We start from the raw sequence: 12,342 nt of genomic DNA on the forward strand, positions 1-12,342 counted from the left end.
ATTCTCTATTTCAGCTCTAATCTTTAATATTTTCATCATTCCACTTGGGGTTTAATTTGTTCTTTTCCAGCTCCTTAAAGTGTAAAGTTAGGTTTTTGTTCTTCTGTTTTTTTAGTGTAGGCATTTACCACCATAAATGTCCCTCTTGCTACTGCTTTTAATGCCTCCCATTAAGTTGTTTTTTTTTTAATATTTATTTTTTAGTTGTAATTGGACACAATATCTCTATTTTATTTATTTACTTGTATGTGGTGCTGAGGATCAGACCCAGGGACTGGCACAAGCTAGGTGAGCCACAACCCTGGCCCCTCCATTAAGTTTTGATACATTGTTTTTTTTTGTTGTTGTTCTCATTTGTCTCAAGATATTTTCCAGTTTCTCTTGTGATTCTTATGCTATTGGTTATTCAACTATGTTCAATTTCCACATATTTGTGATATTTCTAGATTTATTTTTGGTATTGGTTTCTAGTTTCTCATTTCTTCCTTTGTGGCTGAAAAAGATGTTTGGTTCTACTTCAGTCTTAAGTTCTTTAAGACTTATTTTGGCCTAACCAGTGGTCCATCATAGGAGAATCTTCCACATCCACTGCAGAAGGGAGTAATTGTAAATGACATTGTATTTTTAATGTCAGTGTCCATGTGTTCAATGCCAGAACAAAGAAATGCACTGATTTTTTTATGCATATCTTGTATTCTGTATGTTTACTTTGGGATATTCTTGCTGAATCCATTTACTAGTTCTAAGAGTTGTAGGGGAAATTTCCTTGTATGGCAATCATGTCATATATAAACAGAGACAATTTTAAATAGTCTTCCTTTCTGATCTGTATGTCTTTTGTTTCCTTTTCTTGACTCATTACATTGACTCTAACTTACAGCTGTATGCTGAATAAGAGGGGTAAGCGCACATCCTTGCCCTGTTCTCCATCTTTTGAGGAGACCAATCAATTTCTTCCCATTAAGTAGGATCTCAAAGAGATATTTGCACAGCTATGTTCACAATGGCCAAGGGGTGACAGCAATCTAAATATCCATCAACAGATGAATGGATAAACAAGAAAGAGATACCATTCAACCTTTAAAAAGAGGAAATCAGCCACAGTAGCAACATGGATGAACTTGAGATCGTTATGCTAAGTGAAATAATCCAGTCACAAGTAAAGACAAATACTGCAGGTTTCCACTTATATGAGGTATCTAAAGTCATCGACTTCTTAGAAACAGAAAGCAGAATGGTGGTTTCCAGGGGCCTGGGGGGAAGGAGGGAGGGAGGAGTCCTTCACTGGGTATTCAGTTTCAGTTTTTCAAGATGAGTAAGTTCTAGATATCCGCTGCACCATGTGCATGTCATCAACACTACTGTACTATACACTTAAAAAAGGGCTAAGATAGTAAATTGTATGTCATGTGGTTTTTACCACAAGAACAGAAAAAAAAAAAAGGGACTTCGATACATATAAAAACCTGAACAAATCTCCAGAGAATTACACATAATAATAATAAAAAAAAATCTCAGAAGGTTACATACTTTATGATTCCATTAATATAACATTCCTGAATAACAGAATTATAGAAACGAAGAGCAGATTGCCAGGGGTTGAGCAGGCTGTGGGGAGTGGAGGGAAGTGGGTGTGGCTACAAGAGGCAACAGGAGAAACCCTTGGGGAGATGGAAATGTTCTATCTTTTCACTGTCAACATTCTGGTTTTGATACTATTGTGCTATAGTTTTCAAGATGTTATTATCAAGGAAACCAGGTAAAGGCCATAAGAGATCTTTTTGTATTGTTTCCTACAACTGCCTTATGAATCTATAATTATCTCAGATGAAAAGTTTAATTAAAGAAACCATTTCCCCAAGTGGTAGATGTTAAGTGCTAACTGGAAATGACGTTGAGAGTTTAGTATTTTTTTTTTTTTTAAGGTAGGGGTTGATGAGGTAGGATCAAATACTCCTTCATATCTCACATCCTGAGAAATGAGAACCCTAGGTATGAGTTGTCCCAACCTGGTCATCCCAGTGTTCCCAAAAGGAAAAAAAAAAAAAAAAATGAAGTTCTGGGGAAACCCCCCATATTGAATTTTGGAAGGGAAACCTAGCCTGAATGCTCCCTGTGCATTCAATGGCCGAGTTGTTGGCATTGTGATTAGAAACCAGAGGAGTAATTACAGGCACCAAGATGTGGAGGAGGAACACCCAGACACCCAAGACAATTCTCTGTGGGCTACAGGCAAGGGTTATCTAGAGGGACCAACAGCCACCGTGGTGCTGGAAGTCTCCTGCTCCAGCCCGACATGAGTCAGGGTTAATATAATCCCTGTGATATCATCTGAGTAGAGAACAACGCATCCCTTTATTTCTACTCTACCTGCTTAGAAATCAAGCTCATGAATGTGGAGGGAGTAGTTGAGAAAACAATTTAGAAGAGCTAATATTGTGGGATTACTGAGTTAATTATGGGAGAGCAACCAATTATTTCATGAAGAGACACCCCGCCCCCATTCCATCATCAGGAAGCTGATTAACTCTACTGGATACCCAAACTTACACCTCAGTGCTGGAATAGAAAGAAGTCATAAGTCATCCCCAAACCTCCTCCATAACATTTACCTACCTACTTCCACCTTTGGGGATCCCCTAATACTCAGAAGTGCTGGGGATGAAGCTCCCTATGGGCAGTGAAATCAGAAATAAGTAGCTTTCACTGAGCACTTACCTGCCAGAAGCCAGACACCATGCTAAGTACTTTTTGCACATTTCATTGCATTCTCTAAACAATCCTGTGTGAGGTAGCTAGTATGAGCCTACCTAACAGATCAACAGACAGGGTCTCAGAGAAGTTATATGGTTCGCCCAAAGCCAGGCAGCTGAGAAGAGACAGAGCTGGCATTCAAGGCTTAGGCCCCTCTATCTACTAATGAACCCCAGGCTCCGAATTACCAGATTTTGACCAGAGCCCCTAAAGGCAACTGAAAGGGGGCAGAGGGAAGGGCTAGCTGTCTACCAAACTAAGCAACCATACCTGGTACAGAGTAGGCTAGGTGCTCAATAAGTGACTGTTAAGCTTAACTGCCTAGAGAAAATGGCTGCTGAGGACATCCCCTCAGCTATGTGTGGAGGAAGGAGGGGTGGCAGAGGAACCCCCAGCATGCCCTTCCAGTTGGCAATGCTGATGATATTCTGGCCAGACTAGGACGCAGCTGTGCAAAGACCTACAAGACAGCCAGCCACACACACACACCAGGATGCTTGGAAATGCATGGGACAAAGAAGCCCCAGGGAATGGGTGATGACCTCAGATGCAAACTATGTAGTGAGCCAATTCTGGAACCTCAGCGAATTTCACAGACTAAACAGTGGGGGCGAGCAAGCGCTTGGGACTTGTGCTGACTGAGCCGGCAAGGTTACCCTGTGGCTGCTGGGTTGGCAGAATCATTCTTTGCAGAGAATTTAGACCAGCAGGCCGAGATCCCTACCAGGGCAGCACTGCTGGGCCGACGTGGGCAGCTCCTTTGCTTTGAGCGGCTGGTATCATTTCTGGATTCAGACTCAAAGAGTTGAGAACGGAGCAGAAGCTAAGCCTCCTTTGCTGGGAAAATCTGCAAGGAGACTTTTGATAAAGTCTCAGAGGCTGCAGCAGCCAGAGATGGTGACAGGAGGGGACAGTTTCAAACTTAATTGTTTCAGACAGGGGTGGAGGGAGCAAGCAGGGAGCATGAGAGAAGAAGAAAGAAGACATTAATGAAGGAAAAATAGTCAAGGCCACACTGAAAATATTTTTTAGGCACATATTTCTCCCAGCACATAGCAGCTCTTTCAATTAAGGATGTGTCATTTCCTGGGTTATTAAATCCAGATCATGGAACATTCCACTCTGGGACAGTAAAAAGGGGTCACGTTCTCAGTCTCCCCCAGCACCAAAGCAGTGGCATGTGGGGGGTACAGCCCTCCCTGTTTCCACCGCGCCTCACTATACTGATTAGAAGCTTTCCTTCAGGGTATGTCCATAGAAAGCTGGGGAACATGGCATGGCAATCTTTCTCAGGTACCCCAAGTGTCCGGTGTTCACCCTGAAGGGCATCCTCAACTCAAGCAGGTAAGGCTTTGCTGGCACCAGAATGTGGAGGGAGAACAAGCAGTAGTGGCCATGTTGCCTTGGTTACTACATCAAATACCAGGGTCCATCAATGTGTTCTAAAGTTAAAGTCACACAGCCAAAAACTCTGCAATATGGGCTGGGGTGGTGGCTCAGCGGTAGAGCAGTTGCCTAGCAAGTGTGAGGCACTGGGTTCGATCCTCAGCACCACATAGAATGAATAAATAAATAAATAAAATAAAGGTATTGAGTCCAACAACTGAAAAAATATTTTTTAAAAAAGAAAAAGAAATCCTAAGACCCAGGCAAGGTGTGAACTTTAAAAAAAACAACTCTACAATATAAAATACTGAGAGACTAATAATCATAGTGTCCCCTCAGTGTCAGGCACAAGGACCTACCTACATGCAGTGGGTGCCTCCACTGAGGGTAAAAAGGAGACGACATGCACAGTATGGCCAATATACCCTCAGGAGTCTGGGACCTCTAGGACCTTAACCTCACCATCCCACACTTGAAGAGCTTGGTTTCCAGTTTCACTATCCTAGAAGCAGATTAGTAATAAAGATGAACAGGGGAAAATGTAATGGCAAAGTGGGCTTCAGAATTAATACAAAAATTGAGGATTCCAGGTGGCAAAGATACTCAGAACTCTGACAAGTCTGGACCATACCATATTTTCCAACAAAATTTGAATGTCACCCACATTTAAAAATGAGGAGATTTCAGATAAAAAAGAGGCTTTTCACAACTTGTGTTTTAATAAAATTAATCAACAGAAATGGGAATCCTCAGCTTGCAGGCAGTGCCTGACTGGACCCAAAGAGTGGTGGTCTGTCTGGGCAGGGTGCACACTGTCCAGCTGCCATTATTCGCTTTTCCCCTTGGTTTGCACTTGGAGCTATACCCTTAGCTCTCTCCTCTTTCCTTTGGCATTTGAGTGGCACCTCCTAACCTATTCTAGCCCCTTTCCACCCACAGAAAACTGGTCCCATCTCTTACACTCCATCCTCACACCCAGTTCCTTTGCAATAGATTGTGGTGTTCCCAGATGCATCCTCAGAGTTTGTAATGAAACAGAGATGGGCCCTACTGCTGGGAAGATCCAGGAGACTGTAGACTCAAAGACAGCTGTCAAATGACCTGTGACAGCAGGAGACAATCCCAAGCAGGATGCTTCCTTCCACAGCCCCTTCCATCTATAGCCCCATCTCTTTCCTGGCTACATGTGCCTTTGCCCCCAGATCAAAACCTATTCCTGTGGACAAGCCAGGAATGGCATACCTTTAATCATAGCTACTCTGGAGGCTGTGGGAGGAGGATTGGAAGTTCAAGGCCAGCCTGGGAAACTTAGTAAAAGCCTCTCTCAAAATAAAAATTTTAAAAAGGGCTGGAGGTGTAGCTCAGCAGTACAGTGGAAAGCTCACCTGGCATACACAAGACCCAGGTTCAGTCACTACTAATACTAAAAAATAAAACATTCTGTAGACAACATTTATATCCTCAGACTTCTGTTCATGCTTTCTGGTCCACTATTCCCACAGTGGGAAAATGCCAACACTGCTTCCCACAACTCATGCTCTTTTCCCTTGCTCAGATCAGGTGGGGACACAAGCAGAAATGACACTAGATTCTCTCAAGTAATTCCCCAGCTCAAAATACTGAGGGATTTCTCAGCCAGGTGCAGGGCTAAGGACTTTGATCAGCAGGTGGTGATGATAAGCACAGCAATCAGGACCAGAATACAAACTGGTCTCAATGATGACAAGATTTGTTTGTCCAGACACACATTTTACTTGTTATTTATTTTTATAACAACTCTACACAGCAGGAGGTACTTTTCCCTTTTTTTGAACACAGAGATTCTCTCCCTAGAGTAGTAGTTCAGCCTTCTCTCCCCTGTCTAGATGAACCTGGTGCTGGTGTAAAAAGCTTCTTCCAGGTCAGACCTGGAGAGGAATGAGAGCCTGGGGCCTACTTACGGTCTGCCATTCGTCTCCTCCCCGCTGGCTGCAGTCTTGGACTCCACAGCGTTGTTGAAGCTGGAGATGTTTTCAGAAGAGTAGAGGCCAGCCGGGTTGTTGTACTGGTTTTTAATGATCCTGGGGCCAGTGCTGGAGGCAGGTGAGGCAGTAAAGGGGACTGCACTTCGGTTGTGGGCACTTCCTATGTGCAGGACCTCCTGCGGGCAGGAAGCAGAGGCAAAATCAAGGTGGGTGTCCAAAATGCACTCCTTAATGGGCAGTGCAAGGTGAGGGCCAGGGAGAGGTGTCAGCTGAGCCACAAGGGCCCTGGTTCAAACTTTAGCTGAAGAACTCTGACAGACCCATTGAGATGCTTAGGCGTTGACTGAGGAAGAGGCCCAGATGGGCACCTGTCCCAATTCACACCCTCTGAATCAACTCTGCTTTCTGATTCTTCTCTGAGGCCCAGTCAAACCTGACTTCTGGGTACCTCTGGGGAGGACGCCTCATGCTTTGGGCTGTCCGGATCCAAATCAGAGCTGAAGCACCTTTTAAAGGCACATTCCAGAAGGATTAAGGAATCAAGAGGAGAGGACCATGCAGTGGCTAAGGTCAGTAAGGCAGGAGATGACAGAAGGTAGAGGTCAAATCCCCAGCCCTGAAGAGGCACCATCAGCAAAATAAGTGAGTTACAGAGCCACAGGGGAAGCGGACTAGGCAGGATGGTCTCAGCCCCACAGAAGGGAGCAAAGAGGAGAAGGAACTTTTGTTCCTTGTTGGAGAAAGACAGGCTAAGGAGACAGAAGGTTAAGGGCTACCTGTTACAGGGGCGGCACCTGGTACCTGGCAGAGCTGCAGAAAGAACTGTGAGTTCCTGGTGTTCTCATTCCCTTCTCTTTGTAATTTGAGAACGCACCCTTCACCCCCTACAGCACTGCAGGAAGTCCCTGCTGGGGTGGGAGGAGGTTAATTACAACTACAACCTATAGAGCTTCTTTAGAAACACCCCAAACCACTTTTTAAACTAACGTTCCTTAAAAAAAAAAAAAAAAAAAAAAAAAAAAAAAAAAAAATTACAGGTTTTCTGATAACTCAGTTAGCAAGGTCCTTTCTACCCAAATGTTCTGGGTCAACCCAATGCATGCTCTGTGGCGCCTGATAAACTGAACTGTGCCGTATATTCTGAGTTCCCAAGAAAATCTTCCTGATCTCTGGTCTCTTTCTTAAAACACCCAATCCTAGAACAGCAGCTACCAAAAGATGTCCCAACCCTCTGTCGCTTTGCCTTCCATACTCCCTAACCACTGCCCCCACATTCTCTTTTGTAAATCTCACTGTTGGAGCTGGGAATCAGGCTCTGTGTTAGAGCACTTGCCTAGCACGTGAAGGCTCTGGATTCCATCCCCAGCCCTGTCCCCACCCCACTCCAAAAAAATGTGTTCAATATTTTCTTAGAAAACATTACACATAAAAACTAACAGCTTGCCAGTAGTGGTAGCACATGCCTGTAATCCCAGAGACTCAGAAGATTGAGGCAGGAGGATCTCAAGTTTAAGGCGAGCCTCAGCAACTTAGTGAAACATTGTCTCAAAAATAAAAAAATTAAAAAAGAATGGAGGCCATTTTCTGCTTTGAAAATGAGCCATGCCAGGGTTCCACCAATTGACCCTGCCACTAAATACTGAATAAAGAAAAGCATGCTGGAAAAAAAAGAAAGAAAAAGGAAAGGAGATGTAGGTCAGTGGTAAAACAGTCCTACATCTCCAGTCCCCAGTACCCATCTGCTAATACCCATCCGCCCCCCACCAAAAAAAAAAAAAAATCTAACAGCTTCATTCATTGTGTATCTAATTTAAAATCCAAGATAACATAAAAATATTTTATGATTAAAATTCCTTTTTCACTATTCAGATGGTCCGAATTCATGAGATTTTACTGTATAAATTAAGTTCACCTTGTCCATATCAGACAAAAGCTAAGTTTGCAAAGATAATCACAAGTAGAGACAAACAAGTTAAGGAAAAAAATTCAGCAGTAATCAAGGGATGGTTAAGTAATTTTATGGCACAACTACTCAAAGGAATCACATGAAGTCATTAAAACTGGTTGTGGAGACAGCAACAGATGAGCGGCCTGGGACTCTCGCCCACCTGGACTACAGCACTGTGGACAGATGCATGACCGCATCCAGCATGTCATCCTTCCTCCTCTGTCTAACAGCAAGCTCTGGGAACAGCGCAGGATGCTGAGCACCAAAGAAAGCCCTGTCTTGGCTCAATGTTTTGCAGCCACTTCATGTTGGAAGATGGGCAAGTTACACCTCTCCGAGACCATTTCTCATCTTTAAAATGACAACAAAGCCCTCACAAGGACTTGGTGCCACATATTAGCGTATCAGGCACAGTGCCTGGCACATGGCACGTGTCCAAACAGGGTCCTGTTCCCTTCACCTCGGATAGAAATGTATTTGCAATTAGAATGGAAGTTGTGGAAAATTCGGGTTGGAAATTCTGACTTTTGCTTTATAAAGAATCTTTGAAGAATGTATCTGGTTTGTACATAAAAGGAATATCTCTACCCCCATGTGAATACTGGTCTTTCCAGAAGACAGGCGGATTTAGGGCTTGCCTTTTGGAAGAGATGATGTAATTGTTTGGGCTTTGTATTTATCAGTCTCCAAGGAAACTCAATAATGAGGAAATACAAACTAGGTGTGTAACTATGCTGACCTCAGATAAGCTGGGGTGTTGGTTGGCTTTACATGAACTAACAGATCTCTGTATTGTAGATGAACTCTGCTCCTACTCATTTATTCTTTAGCTCAGCATGGCTAGAGTGGAAGATTTTGGGAAAATGAGAGGTGGGAAGTTTTTTTGTACAAATAAAGAATTACTGGAATCACGAGGAAAATATACTCAAGTTGGATACTTAAATAGTTTAAAACTTTTTGTTAATTTGAAGAGAATTACCCTCCAAATATTAATATAAATAACCAGATCATATGTTTAAGTTCAAGTACAATTCAAATAAAGAGTTTAACTGAAATGTAAATGATTATTTATGTTAAAGCTAGGATTTCAGATATATCAAATCAAAACAAAATTATTCCTTATATGTCATAAAAATATCTGAAACTTAACATATTAAAATTTAACATTTATATTAAATTTAATGAAGTGGCTGAGAAATTAACTGTGGCAGGTTTTAAATTAGTTTATACAACAGCCAGTTTATAGACTGTCATTTATGAGGTTTCCTAACAGGGCTTGAATAGAACAAAATGTGTTTGTGGAAGTTTTGAAATGGGAGATGCAAAATGATCCTTAAAGTAATGGGATTTTTTTAAGTATTTTTATTCTATGAATTGAAAAAAAATTTTAATATTTCTGAAATTTTAATGAGAGCCATTTGGGGAAATACAATACACATTCAACTATTCAGCTTATACACACTAATGTACCATGTGAATTCAATTTTGTACAATTTTTGTTTTATGTATCAAAGATATCTAGCTGCATGTTATCCTTTGATGATATCTCCATTTGCCATAAAAACTAGTGAGCTGTGTATGGTGGTGCACGCCTATAATACCAGCTACTTGGAATGTGAAAGCCAGTGGATCACAAGTACGAGGCCACTTTCAGAAGCTTAGTGAGACTCTGTCTCAATATAAAAAATAAAAAAAGGCTAGAGATATAGCTTAGTGGTAGAACACACCTGGGTTCACTCACTAGTACCAAAAAAATTTTTAAAATAAGAAAATTTTAAAAAGCTAACTAGTGTCCCGAACTTAGAAAAAAAAATTAAATTTCAAATCTCAAACTGGTGTTAAGTGTATAATAATCACAACACCTTCTAAAATTTACAAATGTTATTATCAACTTACTTATTCATTTATCATTAATTATTCATTCATTTACTCAATAGACACATACTTTGTTACAAATATCATGTTAGGTATAAGAAATTTTACAAATTTAGATACTCTAAACATTCTTCTATTTGATTCCCTTACTTCAAAGTAGAGTACCCATTCATTATGGATATTTTAGAATATGCAAATAAGGAAGAAATAAAATCACCTACAAGCTAACTGCTGAGAGACTGATCTACTAACAATGGGATCTCAGGACAACCTACAGCCCTATGAAATTCTATTTGCCTGTCAAATTGTGCAGTGATTTCCTATTTCATTTTCAATAATAACTGTGACTTTGTTTTAGTAATTTTAAAGTCTCACTAGAAGTTTTACTGTAAGGGAAAATAGAGATCTCCATCCCAGGATTCACAGGAGGATACAGGGCAGAGAAGCAGGGTTTACTATACAATTCTCCCTTACTTCTTCCAGGTTCTGCCTCAGGACCTAAACTTACTTTCATCCTTAGGCTGATCTGTTGGTATCTCAAATCCTTAATGAGCTGAGTGACCACCTTGACTTCGAGGTGGTCCTGCCTTACCCACAGGAAGGCTCCACCATTTCCCTAATCACTCTCCTACCCCTGGCTTCCAGCTCAGGCTGAGGTCCCTGCCCTGGGGGTTTCCAGCCCTTTCCTCCCACAGTTCCTTTACGGGAAGAAGTGGACAAGAGCCAGATCCCAGCAGTGACAGTGGAGAGCTCTCCAGGCCATTCTATCCCCAGGCCCCAAGGGCAGGGGAAAAAAAATGGAATATGCTGATAATCTTCAAAAGCCGGAAAGTGGCTAGGAGCAAGAGGAACAGCAAAAATGAGCAAGAGCTTACTTGGGGTTCAGAAGCTAGATTCATCTTGTAGGGATGGCGTTTCCCTTCCTCAGTCACTAGAGGAGACCAGACTTTATGTTCCGATCTGCAACAGATGAACAAAACTGTCATTTCATCCATGCTGAGTAAATAACAGTCTGCCCTCCACATCCGCGGGTCCCACATTCTCACACTGAATCAACTCCACATAGACAGTAAATGAAAAAATAAAATTGCATTTGGACTGAATATGTAGACCTTTTCTTTTGTGATTTTTTCCCTAAATAATAAGGTATAACAACTATTCACATAGTGTTTACATTGTATTAGTTGTTATCGATAATCTAGAGATGATTTAAAGTAGATGATTGTACCGGTTATATACACATACTATATAACATAAAAGACTTGAGCATCCATAGATTTTGGTATTTCCAGGGGTCTTTGAACCAATTCCCCATGGAAACTGAGGGAACACTATATGCTAAAAACAGATTACAAAAATCCTCCCACCCCACCTGAACTTGTACCCTCTGACTTCACATCCTGACATTAGCCACCCTCTATTCGTTACCCCGTGATCTTCTAAAAGCCCTAATCTGATGGCTAATCCCCATGTAAGGCCCTGAGCGACTTCCCAAGCTGCCCTGATTTCTTCCAGCCTCAGCTGCCCTCACACATTCTGGGTGGCTGACACCAGTCATGAGGCTCCATGTTCCTACGTATGCCTCATGCTGCCCATCTCTGCTCAGGACAGAGCAGGCTTCTCCTCTATCTTGACACAGTGTTCCTGGCCCAGACCAAATCACCAACTTATTCATGAAGCTTGTTTGACCTCAATCAAAGTAATGCCTTCCTTTTTAGAGCTTGCAAAGGATTTTCTTCCTACCAAACACACAGCAGCAATCTTAGCCTAGTCTCGGTTTTCATTAGTGTGGGGTTTTTTCCCTCTCTTGCAGGTGGAGAACGTTTATACTTATGTTTGTATCTGTCACAGTACCTAGCACAGTGCCAGGCACACCCAAGTCATGCTTATTCAGTTGGTAAATGAATCAAGGGATGCACAAGTGGCTTGAGTGAGGGCTTGAAGGAGATTTGAACTTAGAAATGAGGTAAATGTACTCTTGTGGGGACATGATAAAATAGTACGCCTCCCACGAGGTAGGACTCTGAAGTATACAAAACACTTTTGACACACTTGCCTGTTTGGTCTTCCTGCCAATCCTGTGGCCCAAGGTAGAAGAAAGCAATAAACATACTTTACAGATGAGAACCTGATGGAGAGCTCTGGAACTAAGGTTAGTGAGACATTAATGGGTAGGTCACAGATCAAAAGGGAGGATCTGAACTGGATCCAACAGGAAATAGCCATTGAAGGTTGTCAGATTGCTCCTGAAATCTTACCTTTGTAGGAACCCTTCTAAGACTAAATGGAAGAAGAATGGAAATTCTACACTAATTACAGCTCCCAAGGAGCTCTCCTTGTTCATCGGTTCAGCCCCAGTTCTCCTTTCTTCACATGCACTGAAAGTTTTGCTCAGCACTTTGTCTAAGGTGTTGA

General features: G+C 42.0%; 1 protein-coding gene across 1 annotated transcript in view; it reads right to left on the reverse strand.

The window, feature by feature from the left end:
* Pdlim1 (PDZ and LIM domain 1) overlaps nt 1-12,342 on the reverse strand; it is a 45,140-nt gene that overhangs the window by 16,568 nt on the left and 16,230 nt on the right. Inside the window, exons 3-4 of the mRNA XM_076834330.1 lie at nt 10,803-10,887; nt 6,081-6,280 (exon numbers count right to left, since the gene is read on the reverse strand). Coding sequence (XP_076690445.1) covers nt 6,081-6,280; nt 10,803-10,887 — 285 coding nt within the window. The remainder of the gene's footprint in view (nt 1-6,080; nt 6,281-10,802; nt 10,888-12,342) is intronic.

Source organism: Callospermophilus lateralis, chromosome 15 (genome assembly GCF_048772815.1).
Source record: "Callospermophilus lateralis isolate mCalLat2 chromosome 15, mCalLat2.hap1, whole genome shotgun sequence".
Lineage (NCBI taxonomy): Eukaryota > Metazoa > Chordata > Mammalia > Rodentia > Sciuridae > Callospermophilus > Callospermophilus lateralis.